General features: G+C 39.1%; 1 protein-coding gene across 1 annotated transcript in view; it reads left to right on the forward strand.

Moving 5' to 3' along the window:
• The window catches only part of Itga1 (integrin subunit alpha 1), a 143,732-nt gene that overhangs the window by 96,455 nt on the left and 29,059 nt on the right, over positions 1-18,218 (forward strand). The window contains exons 11-18 of the mRNA XM_040728813.1: positions 804-948; positions 7,016-7,158; positions 9,219-9,362; positions 10,545-10,802; positions 13,094-13,224; positions 15,631-15,797; positions 16,844-16,980; positions 17,948-18,058. Of these exons, the coding sequence (XP_040584747.1) occupies positions 804-948; positions 7,016-7,158; positions 9,219-9,362; positions 10,545-10,802; positions 13,094-13,224; positions 15,631-15,797; positions 16,844-16,980; positions 17,948-18,058 (1,236 nt within the window). The remainder of the gene's footprint in view (positions 1-803; positions 949-7,015; positions 7,159-9,218; positions 9,363-10,544; positions 10,803-13,093; positions 13,225-15,630; positions 15,798-16,843; positions 16,981-17,947; positions 18,059-18,218) is intronic.

Below are 18,218 nucleotides of genomic sequence, written 5' to 3' on the forward strand. Positions count from 1 at the left end.
TGTATGAGATTGCTTTCATGTTTATGGTGAGGGCAGTTCTGCAGCCTGTGATTGTGGTGTCTAATCCAAATGAGGGAAATGGCACCTGCAAGTTTCTAATTAGGAGACTACTTCACACAGCTCCTACGTTTTACCAACTAATAGTTGTGAACCACACAGTCTCACTCTGCTGAATGTAATTGTTCTTCTAATGAAATGAAATACTTGAGACATTTGTTTAAAATGTGGAATCCTTTTCTCCATGCTAAGGTATTCGATGGCAATACTACATTCCTTAGAAGACTAAGATGTGGGATTTTGTGTTTGTGCATGCTCGTGTGTGTGTGTGTGTGTGTGTGTGTGTGTGTCTACATGTGTCTCTGTGTGTGTGTGCCCAGAATAACAGAAGAAGAAAAGACATCATAGTTATTATTCAGAGATATCAACATTTCAATGTGGAAGTTACATAATGTGCCTCAGCTTCCTTTTGAATTAAAATAGGAACTTTGTTGGTTTGCTTGCTTGCTTTTGGGTTTTTGGAGACAGGGTTTCTCTGCACAATCCTGGATGTCCTGGTACTCTCTCTGTAGAGCACAATGGCCTTGAGTTTAAGGATCCACCTGTCTCTGCCTCTGGGGTACTGGGATAAAAGGTGTGGATCAGCACCGCCTGGCTTAAAATAGGGATGGTAGTATTGGTTTCTTGTAAAGAAAGTTATTTTGAGAACTATATGAATTAATTTAAATAAAGCAATTCAAGAATTCCTATCATATCATTAATGCTATGTGTTTTCCAATACCGTTTTATTGCTTTCTGTACATTAGGACTGGATCATGCTTGGAGCAGTGGGAGCCTATGACTGGAATGGAACTGTAGTCATGCAGAAGGCTAATCGGACTGTCGTCCCTCAAAACACCACGTTTCAAACTGAGCCCACCAAAATGAACGAGCCTCTTGCTTCTTATTTAGGTAAGACTTGAACACAACTGCAAGAAGCTGCTTCAAAAGAAATGTTCACATTATTTTTCTCCTTAACATTGTTTTCTCCTGTGTCCATAATGTAAACCATGTAATAAGATTGCCTTAAAGATTAAGGTGTTTTGAAAGACCTGGGAAAGGTTTCAGACTTCTAGAAGCCTTAATGAGTCAAAGGCATAGAAGTTGGAGGTCATTGTTCAGTACCTACTGAAGTGTGTCCAGTGCAAGGAATAATGTTAGCTGATGTGTGTTGTCTAAGAATTTTCCCTATGTTCAACATTTCCTTTAAACCAGAAGACCTTTGGACCTAGTAGACAGAAAATGAGGTTAAAAAAACCTTTACATGCCCTACATAATATTTATCCTTAATTTTTTTTAAATTGATATGTCTTTTGTTAAAATTTATTTTTTATTATGTGTACAGTGTTCTGCCTCCCTGTATGCTGCAGGCCAGAAGAGGATACTAGATCTCATTACAGATGGTTGTGAGCCACCACATAGTTGCTGGGAATTGAACTCAAGATCTCTGGAAGAGCAGCCAGTGCTCTAAACCTCTAAGTCATCTCTCCAGCCCTATCTTTAATTTCTTTCTGCAAGTTCTCATTGTGAAAGAAATTTTTGAATTGCTTCATCATATAGCTCTTCTTTGATTCTATTATATTCTCTATCTATAGCTTTTTCTATTCACATTCAGTAAAATGCTGAACTTAAGCTCAGCAGTATGTTGTGGTCTAAGGATAAGAATAAGAAGATGGGAATCAGAAGATGGGATGTGTGTGTGCCATCAGCTCATTCAGTATCTATACCAGGCTCAGGACCAACCAGGTTCACTGTGAGGGCACAGGAAACATGTGGGAAGCCTAAACAAAAACAGAAAGGATCCTCTGATGCTGTTTCCCTATCTTTACTTAACACCCTTGTTCTTAGGTCTTCCCTTGTCCTGTCATTATTCTCAGTGTTGGGGTACAGTGATAAAGCAAACATCCTCATCTTGAAGTACCCCCATTTTGCCATCAAAGTGTTCTTTTTTTTTTTTTTTTGGTTTTTCGAGACAGGGTTTCTCTGTGGCTTTGGAGGCTGTCCTGGAACTAGCTCTCATAGACCAGGCTGGCCTCGAACTCACAGAGATACACCTGCCTCTGCCTCCCAAGTGCTGGGATTAAAGGAGTGTGCCACCAACGCCCGGCTCAAAGTGTTCTTTCAAGGAGCTTTCTATCTTGGAGGCAAATCTTTTTTCTTTCTAAATCCTAATTTCTTTTTACTCTATGTGAAAAGTACCAAGCCTTAGGCTGCCTCCACATCTCTTCTTACTCAGAGCACATGTGAGCTGCGGATACGGCAGGACTTGAAAGTTTGGGGTCTCTCTTGACTAAGCACGTAACAGTAAGCAGCAGAGGCAGTGCAAAGCCTAAGACGCAGCAGGTTCCATCAATGAAGGTCCCCTCTTCTTCCTCATGGAGGTCATTACATTCTCCTTCTACCCAGAAAACAAATAGAATCAAACAACTCAAAGCCCAAATAACAAAGATGATTTAGAGTCAAAGGTGGCTTAGAGAAGGTAGATGTGGAAATGACCCCCTGACACAAGCTTACCTTTCCCGAATCTGGAAGACATTGGAAGCCAGAACAGGAAGTGTATTGTCTTTGAAACAGTTGAGATTGTGTGGTTCTAAGCTGCCTGGGCTGAGCTCACGCTTCTTACTGCGCTTTAGTAGTAAGAGACATGTTTAATCTGCTCTCTAAATTAATCATGAGAGACAGAATGGTTGTGCTCCAGGTACCTATAGCAGCTCTGACATGTCAGTCTGGTCACCTGAACTAGTATTCATTTCCCTGTATCAAAATACATGACTCTGGGCTAATTGGAAAAGCACCCACAAATACAAAGTGCCTACATTGCGTCAAACGTATGAAACAAATTAAAAATGGCAAAGTGGATGAGGCATTGTTTTGGATGAGAGACAACCAGGACACTAGCAACCGCTCACATTGTACTATGGACTAAGACATAGAGAACTGACAGAGGGTGGTTGGGGCTTAGCTCAGGGAGCATTTGAAGTTCTTCATAATCTAAATTTGTGAGGTGGTTATATGTGAAAAACCTTGGAATCAAAAGCCAGTTTAACCCAAAGCTTCTTTTGGTCCTAGATGGAACAATTATAGACCATTTATCATCATATTTAATGGATGGATTTGGAAATGGAAATTATTATAAATCCTCTGAAAGGCAGTTGATCCTGTGTTTAAAGAGTCAGAAATTCACTTCAAGACTCTAGTCAATCTGGATGTTGGTGGTGCACACCTTTTTATCCCAGCATTCAGGAAGCAGAGGCAGGTGTATCTCTTTGAGTTCATGGCCAGCCTGGTATACAGAGTGAGTTCCAGGAAGGCTATGGTTACACAGAGAAATCCTGCTTTGAAAAACAAAAACAAAATAAAAAAACCCAAACAAACAAATAAAATGACCCTAGCCAAAACAAAACAACAACAACGAAAAAAAAAAACAAATCCAATGTCAGGCCCCAGTCACTGGACCTATTAATGCGTTACTTAATGAGGCAGAAAGGACTTTCCAGTTGTGACTACATGAAGGATCCTGATATACATTTTCTTTGGATATATTGTATCTTAGACTTTCTATTGCTGCTATGAAACACCATGGCCAAAAAGAAAATTGGGGAGGCAAGGGTTAATTTGGCTTACACTTCTACATTTCTGTGCATCATTAAAGGAAGTCAGGACAGGAACTAAGGCAGGGCACAAACCTGGAAGCAGGAGCTGATGCAGAGGCCATGGAGGGGTGCTGCTTACTGGCTTGCTCCCCATGGCTTGCTCAGCCTGCTTTCTTATAGAACCCAGGACCACCAGACTAAAGATAACATCACCTATCACTGACTGGGCCCTTTCCCATTGATCTCTAATTGAGACAATGCCTTTCAGCTGGATCTCATGGATACATTTCCTCAATTGAAGTTCCTTCCTCTTTGATGAGTCTAGCTGTGTCTGGTTGACACACAAACCCAGCCAGTGTATATTGTCAAAGTCTAATATAGTCAAACAATGAAATCAGAAAAAACGTCTTTCTGAGATGTATTTAAAGGGAGATAGAATTGTAAGAAATGATCAGAGAGATACAGTGTTGCTGGCAATGAAGAAGGAAGAGGTGGGAACATATGTGATCTTTAGGTCACAAAGGACAAAGAAGTTTTTTCTCCACAGACTCCAGAAAGGTGCAAAGCCCTACTAGTTGACAAGGTATGTACGTAAATATATGTAAATAGATGTGCATATTTATGGATCCTCTATGCTTACAAAAGAATAAAATTTACATGTCCTGTCTATAGTATACTAATGTATTTTCTGTTCATTTCATTACTTTAGTCAAAAGTTAGGATACAATACACATACCAACAGGTATCTAATAGGTGTAAGGTGTCTTTCATGTGCTTTCCTAACCCATTTTTTTCAAATCTGAAATAAGGGTTTCAAATATTTCATTGTGGTATTGTAAAATTACAAAGGAACTGAGTTCACTACTCTGAATTCTGGATGAAAGGCAACTAGTGAGGTCGTGTGAAATCTTACAAAGAGGGTAAAGTGAGAGGCCAACCCTCTATGGAAATGTATGTGCTCGTCAATTAAAATGAGGCAGAGTGAGCAGAAGCATATATATGGCTCTCAGGACAGAGTCACCCACCCATCTTCTTATCACCCATAACCTGCCTAAACATGTGCTTAGCCACATTGAGTTTAGGTTTTATGGTGAGAATGTGGGTGAACCTGTACCCCTCATCCATACTTTTTTCCTAGTACATCCATACTGTATCCTAATCATGCCTGACAAACTCTAAAGGAGCAAGAAGTGAGGTTTTAAAGGCACAAAATGAAGATAAGTCCTATATTTCCTATCCCATCACCAAAGCTCTCTTGTTTCTTCCAAGAAGACTCACCCTTCGTAAAGGAAAATAAAGATATGAAAACAAATGAAAAAAAAATCGCAAAGGAAAATATGCCTGAGAGATTTTGTTCTGTTAGCACTCATATAAACATATTATTTGTACAAAAGTAGAATTATTACCTCATAGTAAAATGCTTGCTGATTAAAGATATGATCTCTTTCACATTTAGAACTGCTCTGAGCTATGCTTGTCTTCTACCCCGGTAACAAGCCGCTCCCAACCAGCACAGCATTGCTCCCTTAAAGCCTATGTGTAGTGCGAGTTGCATATTGATTTAGCTCCACTCTCTACAAGATAAAAAATGCAAAACTTTTTTTCCTCCAAATAATAATGATCTGACTTAAAGTGACAATTCAAGCTCTTTCCCTAACTCCCCAGGAATGAACTCTTCACTATGCATTTGAGCCAGAACTCCTCTCAAAATCATGTGTATAAAGATACTCAAAACATCATGTTTATTTTAATACTAACATCTGAGAAACTTCTCAGGCCATCAAGGTTAGGATACACAAAAAGCCACCACATACAATGACTTTATCATTGTACTGTAAGTCCTTCTATCTCTGCAGCGATAGACTTACAGGTGTGCACAAGGCCTTGAAAAGAGGGTGAATGCCCAATAAGGTTATGGGAATTTTGCTATACATGTATAAAAATGTCAAAGTGCCCGTGTATTCCTTGGTTGCTAACTAAATGAACAGAGGAACGTGTGATGGTTGCTTGGTCATGCCAGAATGCATGAAAGCACAAAGCCCATAATCAGATTGACGCATGCATGAGCTCCCTCTGTCATAACAAGATGACTCTGACTGAAACAGAACAAGTGGAGGTGGCATAGAAGAAAAAGGAAAACCATTTCACAGTTCACAAGATAAATCAACATAAAATAATGCATGTAAATGAAAGTAGAGCAGGTACAAAGAAAACAAAATTTTATAGAGCATGAAAAAATGGAATTAATAGATGTGTGAAAAAACTCAGTTTTATTTTAAAAAGAGTTAAAAATAACAGCAAAGAACTGTTGTTAGATAGTTTAACACCCATTATAACATCCACAACTTTAAATCATGGTACTCAAGGGCAATGTCAGGGAAGCGTTAATGAAACGAAATGGCTCTCAGATAGCAGTTCGGAGCATAACCCTAGTGTGGATGTTCTGGAAGTGACTCACCTAACAATGTAGGAATGGGGAAAACTGATCCTGTAATCTATTATTTGAAATGTATTATCAAAATATTCAAAAGAAGAAAAATAAGTCCTAAAGCTTACTTTGGTTATCTCAAGCATAGTATAAAATTTGCTAAAACAAAACCAAAAACAGAGACAAAAAAACCATAAGGCAAAGCAGCAGCAGCAACAACAACAACCACAACAAACCCTAAATTCCATTATTCCATCAGCAAATGATACAATTTAGATGACCAATATTTAACCATATAAAATTTCAGTTTAAAAACTTGGCTAGCAATGCAGTAAGAGATTATGCTTTCTATTATCCCTAAAATCAAAACTATTAGTGTTGATAGTACAGACACTTGCGTCTAACCCTCTGATCCTTAACCTTCCTAATGCTGTATCCCTTTACTGCAGTTCCTCATGTTGTGGTGATCCCCAACGATAAAATTATTTTCACTGCCACTTCATAACTATAATTTTGTAACTATTATGGTTCATAATGTAAATATTTGTGTTTTCTGGTGCTTAGACAACTCTGTGAAAGAGTTGTTTGACACCCCCCCCCCAAGGGATCATGACCCACAGGTTGAGAACCACTGATCCATATAAAATATAGTTAATTTTCTCCAAAATGGTGACTGTAGGGCTTTGAGGTGGGTGTGAGTGTGCATGATGATGATGCACAAGTGCCTTCTCCCCCCCTTTTGTCATCACGGTTTTACCATTTGCATCTGAAAACCATGGAAAATCTGGTTTGAGAGAAAGTATCGTTTTAGAGAAATTCAGGTATGGTAGAAACAGGGAGCATGCTAAAGGCTTCTCACCAACATTAAATGCAAGAAAATATAAAAGTGATTAGCCTAACCATCTAAAGTAATTCATAATGTATTACATAAGACTTTATGGGATCTCTCTTTGGTTAGGTTACACAGTGAACTCTGCCACTGTCCCTGGAGATGTGCTCTACATCGCTGGACAACCTCGGTACAATCATACAGGCCAGGTCGTCATATACAAGATGGAGGATGGGAACATCAAAATTCTCCAGACACTTAGTGGAGAGCAGGTAAACTTGAAATAAATTGTTCTGTGTGGTCTGTATTGATTCTTCGGAGGGGTGTAAAATAGCCATAACTTTAATGTCATAAGCACATCAGTTAGAATGAGAAGAGGTAGAGATGTGCAGATAACAGAGGTTGCATGCAGTTTTATTCAATATATACAATAAACACTAAGATATGAAACATCAAGAAGCATAAAATGGCAGCTGCATTGATGTATTCACAAGATAGAAAGGTGGCCTTAAGCTATGATTAGTACAGGAAACTCATAAGAGATAAACTTTGTGCTGACTCTAAAAGGAAAGATGGGCTATAGATAAGAAGAAAGAGTTGAAAGACTTAAAATGTGTCAAATTTTAAGTGGCCAATCCAACACATTGGATTATGATTTAGGCGATGGGAAATTGTATGTAACATGTATAGTAGGAAAATTCTTTAAAATGTCCTTAAATATTAAAAGTTGCTTAGAAAACTATACATACAGGAGGCAGATGCCAATACCTTCAGTCTTTTATTTGAAAAATATGTCCAACTGTGCTATTCAGTGGTTAGTTTTGAATAGTAATTTGATAACGTTTCTCTTTTTTTTTCCTCATGGTTTTATGGGTTTGCCAAGCATTTCAAAGTGAGAATTCATTTGCTTCATTCTGCTTTGGTAGACAGGGCTGAAATGGACCTTCCTCCTATGTGGGAGCCCTAGCTGTAGTCATTATAACCTACAGTCAGGTATCAGGAGTCATACTGAGTAGATCTAAGAGTGGCCACTGCTAGTGCTTAAGACCTAAGTCCCAGAGGGCCAGTGTCCTTTATGATAGCATAGCCATAGCCCTCAGGGGCTCCACAAAGGCCACCACAGTGTGAGAAGCCACGTATTATGTAAAGAGTTTTCCGCCAATTCCAGCCTTCCTAGATGTAACATCCTAACCAGTACTTTCACCCCCACCTGCATAGCTCAGCAGTACAGGGAGAATCTCTGCAGACTCTGAAGGAAATCCAGAGTACATCAAAGGTAGTCCCTCACATTCAGGTGAAAGGATTTTATCAATTTAGCCATGTTTACATTCAGAAACTCATCAACAATAAAACAGATTATTACTGCAGCCCAAAGATGACACACAAACAATCAAAAACAGTTTATTAACATTCTGAAATTGAAAGGAAAGAGGTAAAATAGACAGAAGTAAGTGATAAGTGAAGCTGAAGAATAGGACAACGCTATTTGTCATTGATGTTGACAACTTGTCTATTACTACACTGAAGTTGTCTGCAAACGTAAGGGAATATAAAGAATGTAAAACAATCTTATGAATATAAAGGAGAAAGAATGTCATGGAGGATTTTTAAAGAGTAAAATGGTAATAATTTCTGTTATAAGCCTGAGAACCTTTTAGAAAGGTTGCTCTGTGTTTGTAAGGTCATTCATTCTTGAACTTGGGGTAATTCAAAGAACATTATCACACTGAGATATGTTTCTGGTGACAACACAAATTCTAATGATCAGAGCAGCTGGAATGAGACTGAGGAAGTCGGGAGATCATGAACTCTCTCTAGGCTGCAGAGGATGACTGACACCAAAAATGAATGCCCAACAGTGCAAGGACGTATAGTTTTGTTTTTTTGTTTTTGTTTTTGTCTTTTTACAATGTACAATTAGTTCAAAAGCTTAAGAACTACAAGCTTTTCAAATGTCTGTGAAGTTGAACCTTAAAGAATCACTGTAAGAACATTATAAAATGCATCCTGACTTTCATATCCAGCAATTTCTAGAGAAAGCCTGGAGCTTGGAGAAGGAGCAGTCCTGTGTGCAGCAGCACACCTGTGAACACATCGGGGAAGCATCTTCATCCAGTCTTAGGGAATCCAAAGACAGCTGCAGGCCATCCTCAAAGTCAGGACCACATCATGCTTCAGTCTGCAGAAGATTTGGCTAGCACAATTTTCTGTGTTTTGGTGCCTTTGACACCACTTGTCAATTAATAGAGTGGACAATTGCTGGAGTGGCAGACTTCCACTTCCTGGAGCGCCTCTGATATTTCATTCCTACTTGTTCTGTCTTGTGTCCTAGATCGGTTCCTACTTTGGTAGCGTGTTGACAACAATTGACACTGACAAAGATTCTTATACTGACCTGCTTCTCGTTGGGGCCCCCATGTACATGGGGACAGAGAAAGAGGAACAGGGCAAAGTGTACGTGTACGCTGTGAATCAGGTAATGGCATCCGAATTTGATGACTCCAGCAAAGTCCCCTCCCTTCAGTTCCCACTAATGCCGTTAGAATAGTTTTCACTTGCTTGGGGGAAACATGGTCTAAGAAGTTTGTAAGAGCCATTCAATTTCACAGTTTCAAAAGGAACATGTAGAACCAAAGTAAACTACTTTCAGACCTTAATTATGTTTTGCTTGAAAATACAAAATATGTTTTTGCTTGCGTTATTGTTACTATCAGTTTTTGTTGTATTCATTTTTAAAAAACTGGAATACACATGATAAATAAGGCAAAGGCAAATGTTACACACCTGGTAAATAATTCTGTTCATAACCTATTTAAGAGCTGTAGCCTGGATATGCTGGGGGCATCTACAGTTACCATAGTGATAGAGAGATGCAACTTAACAGTGATACTAGGCCCTTCCTGGGAAACAGTGTGGGTTTTGGAATGCTTTGCCATGTGAGAGGATATTCTGATTTCAACTCCAATTTTATACATCATTTGTTGGGAGAAGTAATTTCTGTTTTCTTTATTAAATGGATATTTGCTATTTACAAAGGGATTAGTGGCTTGTTATGTTGTTATTGTTTTTTAATTCTTATTTTTTCTCATATTAATTATTTTAAATCACAAATTGCATACCATTCTTCCTATCTTTTTCTTGGCTTTCTCCTGTGTGTTTGGGGGAAAGAACCTATGCATATTCTCTCTCTCTGTCTCTCTTTCCCTCTCTCCCTCTTTTTTCAAAAAAGTGTGTTCTTTGTTAGCATTGTCTATGTTTCCCTCCACTCCAGGCAGCTTTTAAAGGTTTGAGCATTGAGCAGAGTAAATTTTGTCCTTGTCTTCGGTAGAGAATGGACAGTCTTAGCCAAGAAGCACAGCGCCCGTGGAGGCAGGGCTGGGGCCACAATGGAGGATTTCATTTTCAACTCTTTAACAAGTAGAAAACATACTACTAACTACATATCCTTAGCTTCATGAAGAAGAGCCTGTTGGAATTCTCAGCATGCCTGCTTCCTGAGACTCCTTTGGTATTCCTACTTTTTCATGTATCTTGCAGGTTTGCTGTTGGTATGCTAATGGTTATTTCATAAGGTTGGTTTAGCATGCTCTTAAAAACAAGCCTACTCCTCTGTAGCAGTGTTGGGAACACTTAGTCATTCTGTTTGTCTTCCCTCCAGACAAGGTTTGAATATCAGATGAGCCTGGAACCAATTAAGCAGACATGCTGTTCATCTTTGAAGGATAATTCATGCACAAAAGAAAACAAGAATGAACCCTGTGGGGCCCGATTTGGAACAGCAATTGCTGCTGTAAAAGACCTCAACCTGGATGGATTTAATGACATTGTGATCGGAGCTCCTCTGGAGAACGACCATGCAGGAGCTGTGTACATTTATCACGGCAGTGACAAGACCATAAGGAAGGAGTATGCACAAGTAAGACACTAGTTCCCCTCACGCTCTCAATCTTCCACGCCCAGAAATCTCACCTGTCTTACTCCACAGCTCAGAACTTACTTTGTTTCTTTATTCTGGCTGGAAACTAATTATGATTTTTCTCCTGTGTTCTTTCTTAGAAGAATTAGCTAACATTTTATTCTGTTATCTGGTTTATTTTCTGCAATTATTCATCTGCCTTCTTGGACCTGATCATTTGAAATGCTAAAACAGTAGAAAACAAGAACACCTGGAAATAATGTGACTTGACATCTACAGTGTGTTTAACCCCAAAGAGTATGTGAGGGAGCCGGGCGTTGGTGGCACACGCCTTTAATCCCAGCACTTGGGAGGCAGATGCAGGTGAATCTCTGCGAGTTCAAGGCCAGCCTGGTCTACAGAGTGAGTTCCAGGACAGACTTCAAAACAATACAGAAAAACCCTGTCTCGAAAAACCAAAAAAACAAACAAAAAAAAAGAGTATGTGAGGGAAACAATAGTGTGATCTAGTCAATAAAGGAGACGAGATTGTGTTTTATTTTATTCAGTGCCCATATTGGTATTAAAGAAAATAATATTAAATTTATAATTATGAACTAATATTACATATTTTCATCAAATTAATATAGGTTTCTGAGGTTTATAATTTTTTCTCAAGCAATCCTTCTTCAAAAAATGTGAATGATTAATCTTGATCTGTAGGGGATTTCTGCTGTTCTTGTTTTAAATTTATTGAGAGTTAAGCAGTTCTACATTTACTGACCTAATCTATAAATTTAATTTCTTATTACATGAGAAAAATATTTATTCACATAAATGCTTAATTCATCATAAACACAAGAGATTTTAGAGAAGTTATAATGTAGAGAACAGTTTCTAAATAATCATAGTCAGTTAAGCAATGGGCTATTATGAATAAATATCTTCTAGTTCAACACTTACATCAACACTCTCTAGCATCTAAGCCATGAAGGGAATCCAGACATTAGCCATTTCTATTTAGATTTCAGTGGTATCTTTTATTTCTGTAGCCAACAAAATTCTCAAAACCTATTCATGTAATATTTTGTTAACTTTTTATAAAGTTATAATGACATTAATAGTGAACAAAATAAAAGACTTATGTAAGTAACAACACTCCTGTCCATTTGACAAATGCATTGTTTCTGTTAAAAATCTCTATGGGATTATATACTTAACTTGTGTCAGGCATTGGGGCATTAACCATGGGGCATTGGGGAACCAGGAAATATACACAAAGAGGCTTCTTGTATTTTGGTCCTTTGTTCTTTCAGTATGAATCCTGCAGTTTTAACGAATGGCATTTGGAGAAAAGAAAGATTTTTAATTGTTTAATGGAATAAATTGTCATTAGTAATGCATTTTTTAAAGTAGTGTTGAATCAAGATGCAGTATTAACAAAATTAACCAAACAGAATTAGAGTTCAGTTGTTTTCTTAATGAAACGTGTATTCCTAGCAGACAGATGAGGGTGTACTTATCCATCTTCAGAAATGCAGCATGACCCAGAATCAGGCATGTATCAGTTCCTACAGGGCTAATGAGGCACATTCTCCCAATTTGTTTGCTGGAAAACTATGGGAATTTTCAATTGAGAAGGGGACATACAGTATTTCCACATCACTCTTTTCTATTTGACTTCTTCCATTTTGTACTTTAAAGGAATTGAGAAGGAAGAGACTACCCAAAGTTTAGGAAGGGTCTGTTAGTCCTGTCTCCTTGCTAACAGGTACTGTTAAAATATCTGCTTGGACACACACCAAGCTACAGAACATAGAAATATCACTTTGCATGTAAGGTGAGGTGTGTGAGTGCACAGATGAGCTTTTAAGCGCTGCATATTCACAGTGCCGCGAATGGGGGTGGATGTGAGTGGAGGTGTTTAGAACAAATGTTTAAATTGTTACATGCAGTCATCTGTTCTTCCCTTTGCATATAAAGTTTCCAGTAACTTTGGATATATCTGTTTATTAGAATTGAAAAAGAAGAAGCTGCTGCTCAGATTTTACTTGAACATTAGACAAAATGACATTATATATCAACTTCCAGTTTCTCTGAGTCACTAACCCTGACATGACACAATATACTGTAGTAAGACTGATTTCCTTCGGGAATATCTCAGTATTTCCTCTTGCTCCCATTCAGGGCCCTCTGAGTCCCCAAAAGATCTTTACTTTTAACTTTATTCACTAATCCAAATTCTCAGATTTATTCAAAACTATTTTAAATGGACTCTTCCGGCACCAACCTGTCTGTTGGGATTTTCACAGCGTATTCCATCAGGTGGGGATGGCAAGACACTGAAATTTTTTGGCCAGTCTATCCATGGAGAGATGGATTTAAATGGTGATGGTCTGACTGATGTGACCATTGGAGGCCTTGGTGGAGCTGCCCTCTTCTGGTAAGTATGTTATAACATGTGGTTATATATTTGTCAGTATTTTCCATATGATTCCAGACCATATAGTATGATTAAAACTCTTGCCATATCAAATATCTATTCCATCTCGTGTTGTTCCATCTCAAGTTATTCAATGGATTGATGCATCAATGAATCTTAAGAACAAAGAAGCTGAATATGAGTGGGTAGAATGAATTCTTAATTTGGTTCCCAATTACTCAATTATGTACTTGACACTAAACCAATGTTCTCTTGTGGGAGAAGTTGTATGAGTGGTGTCTTTAGAAGGTGTGTGTGTGTGTGTGTGTGTGTGTGTGTGGGTGGGTGCACGTACATGTGTGTGTTCAAGTCTTTAGAGATAACTGATTTTGTTAGTTTACCTAAATCACAGAAATGGATACAGATCCTTTCATGACCAGGCTTCATTGACAGCAGAACAAAGTAGACTCAGATAGTGGTCATAGGACTAAGATTTTGCAGTGCTGAAGGCAGGACTGCAACAGGATGCAGAAGGCAGATGGTTGAGCAGATGCAGTCAGTGCATAGATAGCAAGAACCTAGTTATGTGTGCCAGACACACACACCTCCATACAGATACAGTTGGAAAAGACACCAGTCAAGCCACTCTCCTGCCTGGAGAATCCATATCACCCAAAAGGAAACTAGACATGACCATTTATTGCAGACGAGGAGTAAACTAGCTAAAATTCACCATGTTTGTCAATAAGCATTTCAAAATGTTAAGATAACCTTGCTTGTTAAAGGAAATTGTTTCCTATAACAATTTAAAGGTGTAATGTGGAAATAAATATTCCTTAAAATGTGTGATCTTTAGAACCAGCAGAGCACTGTCTGCAGTAACTATTTCCCAATGTAACAAGATGGGCTGGGGAAATGGCTCATAGCACAAGCACAAGAGCCTGAGAGTTTGAATTCCTACCACTATCATTGAAAGAAAGAGCTCTCCCCTTAAAGGAATGAACGGCATGATGTGTTCTTAAGAAATATGAATGACCATGGCATGTCTTGGGAACATATGTTCAAGTCAATTAAGTTTCCCCTGACATAATGTTCCAGTGTTTTGTGGTGTTTTACAGTAACAGAACAAAGAAATTCATAAATTGGAGTAATTTTAAAATGCTTTGATGGATACATCAGAGTGGCAGTGACAGCAAATTGGGGAAATGTTTTCTATAGGCCTCAGATGGTGTCTGATGACATCTTAGCCTTTGTGTTGGTTTGAAGCTAATGGTGTGCTAAGCTAATAGATCCCCGAAGGGTTTTATACATTAGTTACAGGATGAGAGTTCTGACACAGAGTTGGGTGACAAATCCAGGGGACTAAAACTAGGCCAAGATAAGGTGATTGCGCTGCAGACCTGTAGCACAGTGGCTTTCCCACACCACTGCAGTTCTAACAGACAGTTGGTCTCTGCAGACACAGCTTCTTTCCAGGAGTTCTCATTCACACATAAAAAAGGCATGACAACATTAGGAACCCCGGTGCAGAAGAGGTGGGAAAACAAGAAACCCCTGGTGTGCTGGCTGAGTAGCCTAGCTGCATCAATGAGCTCCATATTCAGAGAAAGACTGTTTCAACCCAAGAAAGACTGAGGTTGATAGAAGAAGAAACTTGACATTAACCTCTGTTCTCCACATGACAGGCATGCACACAAAGGAAAAAAATCAGAAAGGAAAGTTAAAAATCTAAGGAAAGGCAAATAAATACAACATAGTATATGCATTTGCTGATATAGCAGACTGTGAAAATATAAAGTGGATACTCTGGCTGGTAGATGGTTCACACCCCAGGTGGACAATGAGGAAAGTATAGATTTTATCATGCTATGAAGTATGATTGTTTTCCTCCTGGAGTTTTCTGCTCAATATTTTTGCACCCAGGCTAACTACCCAAGAATAACTGAAACCATGAGAAGCAAAGCCATGGGTAAGGACGGGGGACCACAGGGTTTCTGATGATTACAGCTACTCGAGAGTTACGTGAAACAGCATATACTCACAGTGGCTCAAACACAAGCAAGGCTGTATCCTCAAGAACAGAGATGTGTTATAGTTTTGATGAAAGCCAGCAGGGCCCAGCTCATTTCCTAGGTGCCTTTGAACCATTTCCCAATTGGAAACAAACTCAGAGATCTCATTTTGATTCTGAGCTTGCACCTGGTCAGTGGGTTCCATTTTTACTCTTCCATCTTTGAACCAAATGTCTACAATGGTTCTAACAACTAGGATCTCCTAGGACATGAGATACAATCTTTTATGTATCAAATCACCATTAAAGAACAATAGTCCTGGAAGCACATACAGTACACAAAGGAAAGTGTCCTTCCGTGCCCCCCAGTTAAATGCAACAATGTGTGAGTAATTCCATTGTTTGTGTGTTTGCAGGGCCAGAGATGTGGCGGTAGTTAAAGTGACCATGGATTTTGAACCCAATAAAGTGAATATTCAAAAGAAAAACTGCCGCGTTGAAGGAAAAGAAACAGTATGCATAAATGCTACAATATGTTTTTATGTGAAATTAAAGTCTAAAGAAGACTCCGTTTATGAAGCTGGTAAGCATAATGATTGTAGCAAGTACTTTCGAGAAGAAGAAAATGTATTGGCTCCAGGATGATGACCTTTCCCAAGTATAATAAACCACTCAAAACATTTGTCCTGTTGCCCCCTGAAACCACTCTTGCTCATAGGAACAATTATGGAATCTAGTAAATTCTGCAGCAGAAATTACATATTTGAACACAATGACTTCAAAGTTCTGTATTTTTCCTGTGCCTCTCTATATATTTACACTATATACACTCTCAAAGGTAGCATTTTAAAAGGTCTCTAAATGAGGTTTTTTTTTCCGAAAAAGAATCCTCTCCCTTCGCCTGCCCCCTCCCGGGGAAGACTGGTATTGCAAATGACCTAACTTTCACCCCCCCTCCCCCAGCCCAAGGTTCTTTTCTCACTGAGATGAGGCTCCTGTTCTCAGCCAGACATGTTCTCTGTGTGGTCCTTGCGTGTGTAGCGTCAGTCTGTATGTCCCATAAGTAGTATGCCCTGAACTGTTTAGGCAGTCTTCAATGATGTTGACATATGTTAGAATCAAACTATGAGGGCTTATTTTGTGGAATTTCATGTTTTGGACATAGTCTAAGTTGGCATGTTTCTACAAAAATGTAAAAATGGTCTTTATTTTGCCTCTATTGAAATTAATCACTATCCTAGGCTCTTTGCCAATATTTCTAAACTATAAAACATTTTTAACAAAAATTTAGCAATTTCAGACTTGGTTGATTAAACCATAGTTCACAGGTATGTCTGTGTGTGTGTGTGTGTGTGTGTGTGTGTGTGTGTGTGTGTGTATGAACACATTACACATAATTATAACTTAAAAGTTAAAGGCATGGTCAAGCCTAGAGCCATTCAATAGACTTTCAACGTTATGTCCATGACTGTGTCTATCTCTCTACTGCAGCAATACAGATATTCTCGGTGTAGGACCCTTTATCATTTCATTTGTCAAGAGCTATTTCTGTAATGCTAATTGGATTTGGATCACGTGAGAATCATCCCCAAATAAACGTGTCTGTCCAATGTTGCTTTATGTTTGTAGATCTACAGTACCGTGTCACCCTCGATTCACTGAGGCAGATATCACGGAGTTTTTTCTCTGGGACTCAGGAAAGAAAGATTCAAAGAAACATCACCGTTCGGGAATCAGAATGCACTAGGCACTCCTTCCACATGTTGGCAAGTAAATCATGTATTACAGCTGCCTTCTTCCAGGTTGCGAGAGTAGTGGGCACATGTGTGTGGCTGTCCCCCCTTTTTATTATTAGTAACTGAGCACTGATGAGGTAGAACTTGTATAAAATTTGATGAGCATCAGACAGATCCAGCTCCAGCCTGCTGACAATGACTGCTGTCATATGTACAAGGTCGGCATATGAGCTCTGTCCAGGGACCAACGCTAAAAGTAATGAACTGGTTTCAAACATTACAAAATCCCTTTGGATTGTTAGTTGCTTTAGTATTTTCCCTGGAGCTGAGTGGGATATGGTTTATATCCCACCCTCCCCATATCCTGAATGACTGTGGGCAAATCATCCAGTCTCAGAAGCTCTGGGTACAGTAACAAATGTCATAGCTACCCATCTCAGAGGTACTGAGACAGTTCACAGCAGCGTGTATGAAGATCGTTGTTCTTGACACTGAAAATACTGGTTCTTGCAGAATGGAAACCACTAATTATGCTCACATCACTTTCTTGTCAGTATGTATCACAAACTCCCATAGGTTTAGATGTATATGAGTGAAATACAGATGCGCTGGAAGAGTCTGCTTTCTTAAAGTGAGAGAGACACTTTTCCAGAATTGATTACTGGCATGGGTATTGTTTGAAGAGATACAATGTTTTTATCATGTAGCTCAGGGTGGTGTATCCAGGCAGGAGGGTTACTGGAGGAACCCAGCAAGTCCCTCTGTGGAACTCTAGGGAACCTACCTGTTATTCTGGGGTGGGCACTTGCCAGCCATAACCCTTGTCAAAACAGCAAAGCTACACCACTTCAGTGAAGCAAAGGCCTCCTGACGTGTGATGTCAGAGTCGGTGAGCAAGAATGTTCCAGTAAACTACAGGGGCAGAAGGATGCCACGATAGAGTCATAGCATCCAGCAACCATGACACCAGTGACAAATGTTATGTTTCAACCTGTAGGACAAGCATGACTTTCAGGACTCCGTGAGAGTGACTTTGGATTTTAATCTTACTGATCCAGAAAATGGGCCTGTGCTTGATGGTGCTCTGCCGAACTCAGTCCACGAACGTGTAAGATGACCTTACGATGTCTATTTGTGAGTGTGTCAGACACACTAAAAGCACAGGAACACATAATTTAATTCAAGTGTGTGAGTATGTGTGTGTGAGAGACAGAGACAGAGAGACAGAGAGAGAGACAGAGAGAGAGAGACAGAGAGAGAGAGACTGG

This window comes from Mesocricetus auratus, unplaced genomic scaffold (genome assembly GCF_017639785.1).
Source record: "Mesocricetus auratus isolate SY011 unplaced genomic scaffold, BCM_Maur_2.0 Super-Scaffold_100020, whole genome shotgun sequence".
In the NCBI taxonomy this organism is placed as follows: Eukaryota; Metazoa; Chordata; class Mammalia; order Rodentia; family Cricetidae; genus Mesocricetus; species Mesocricetus auratus.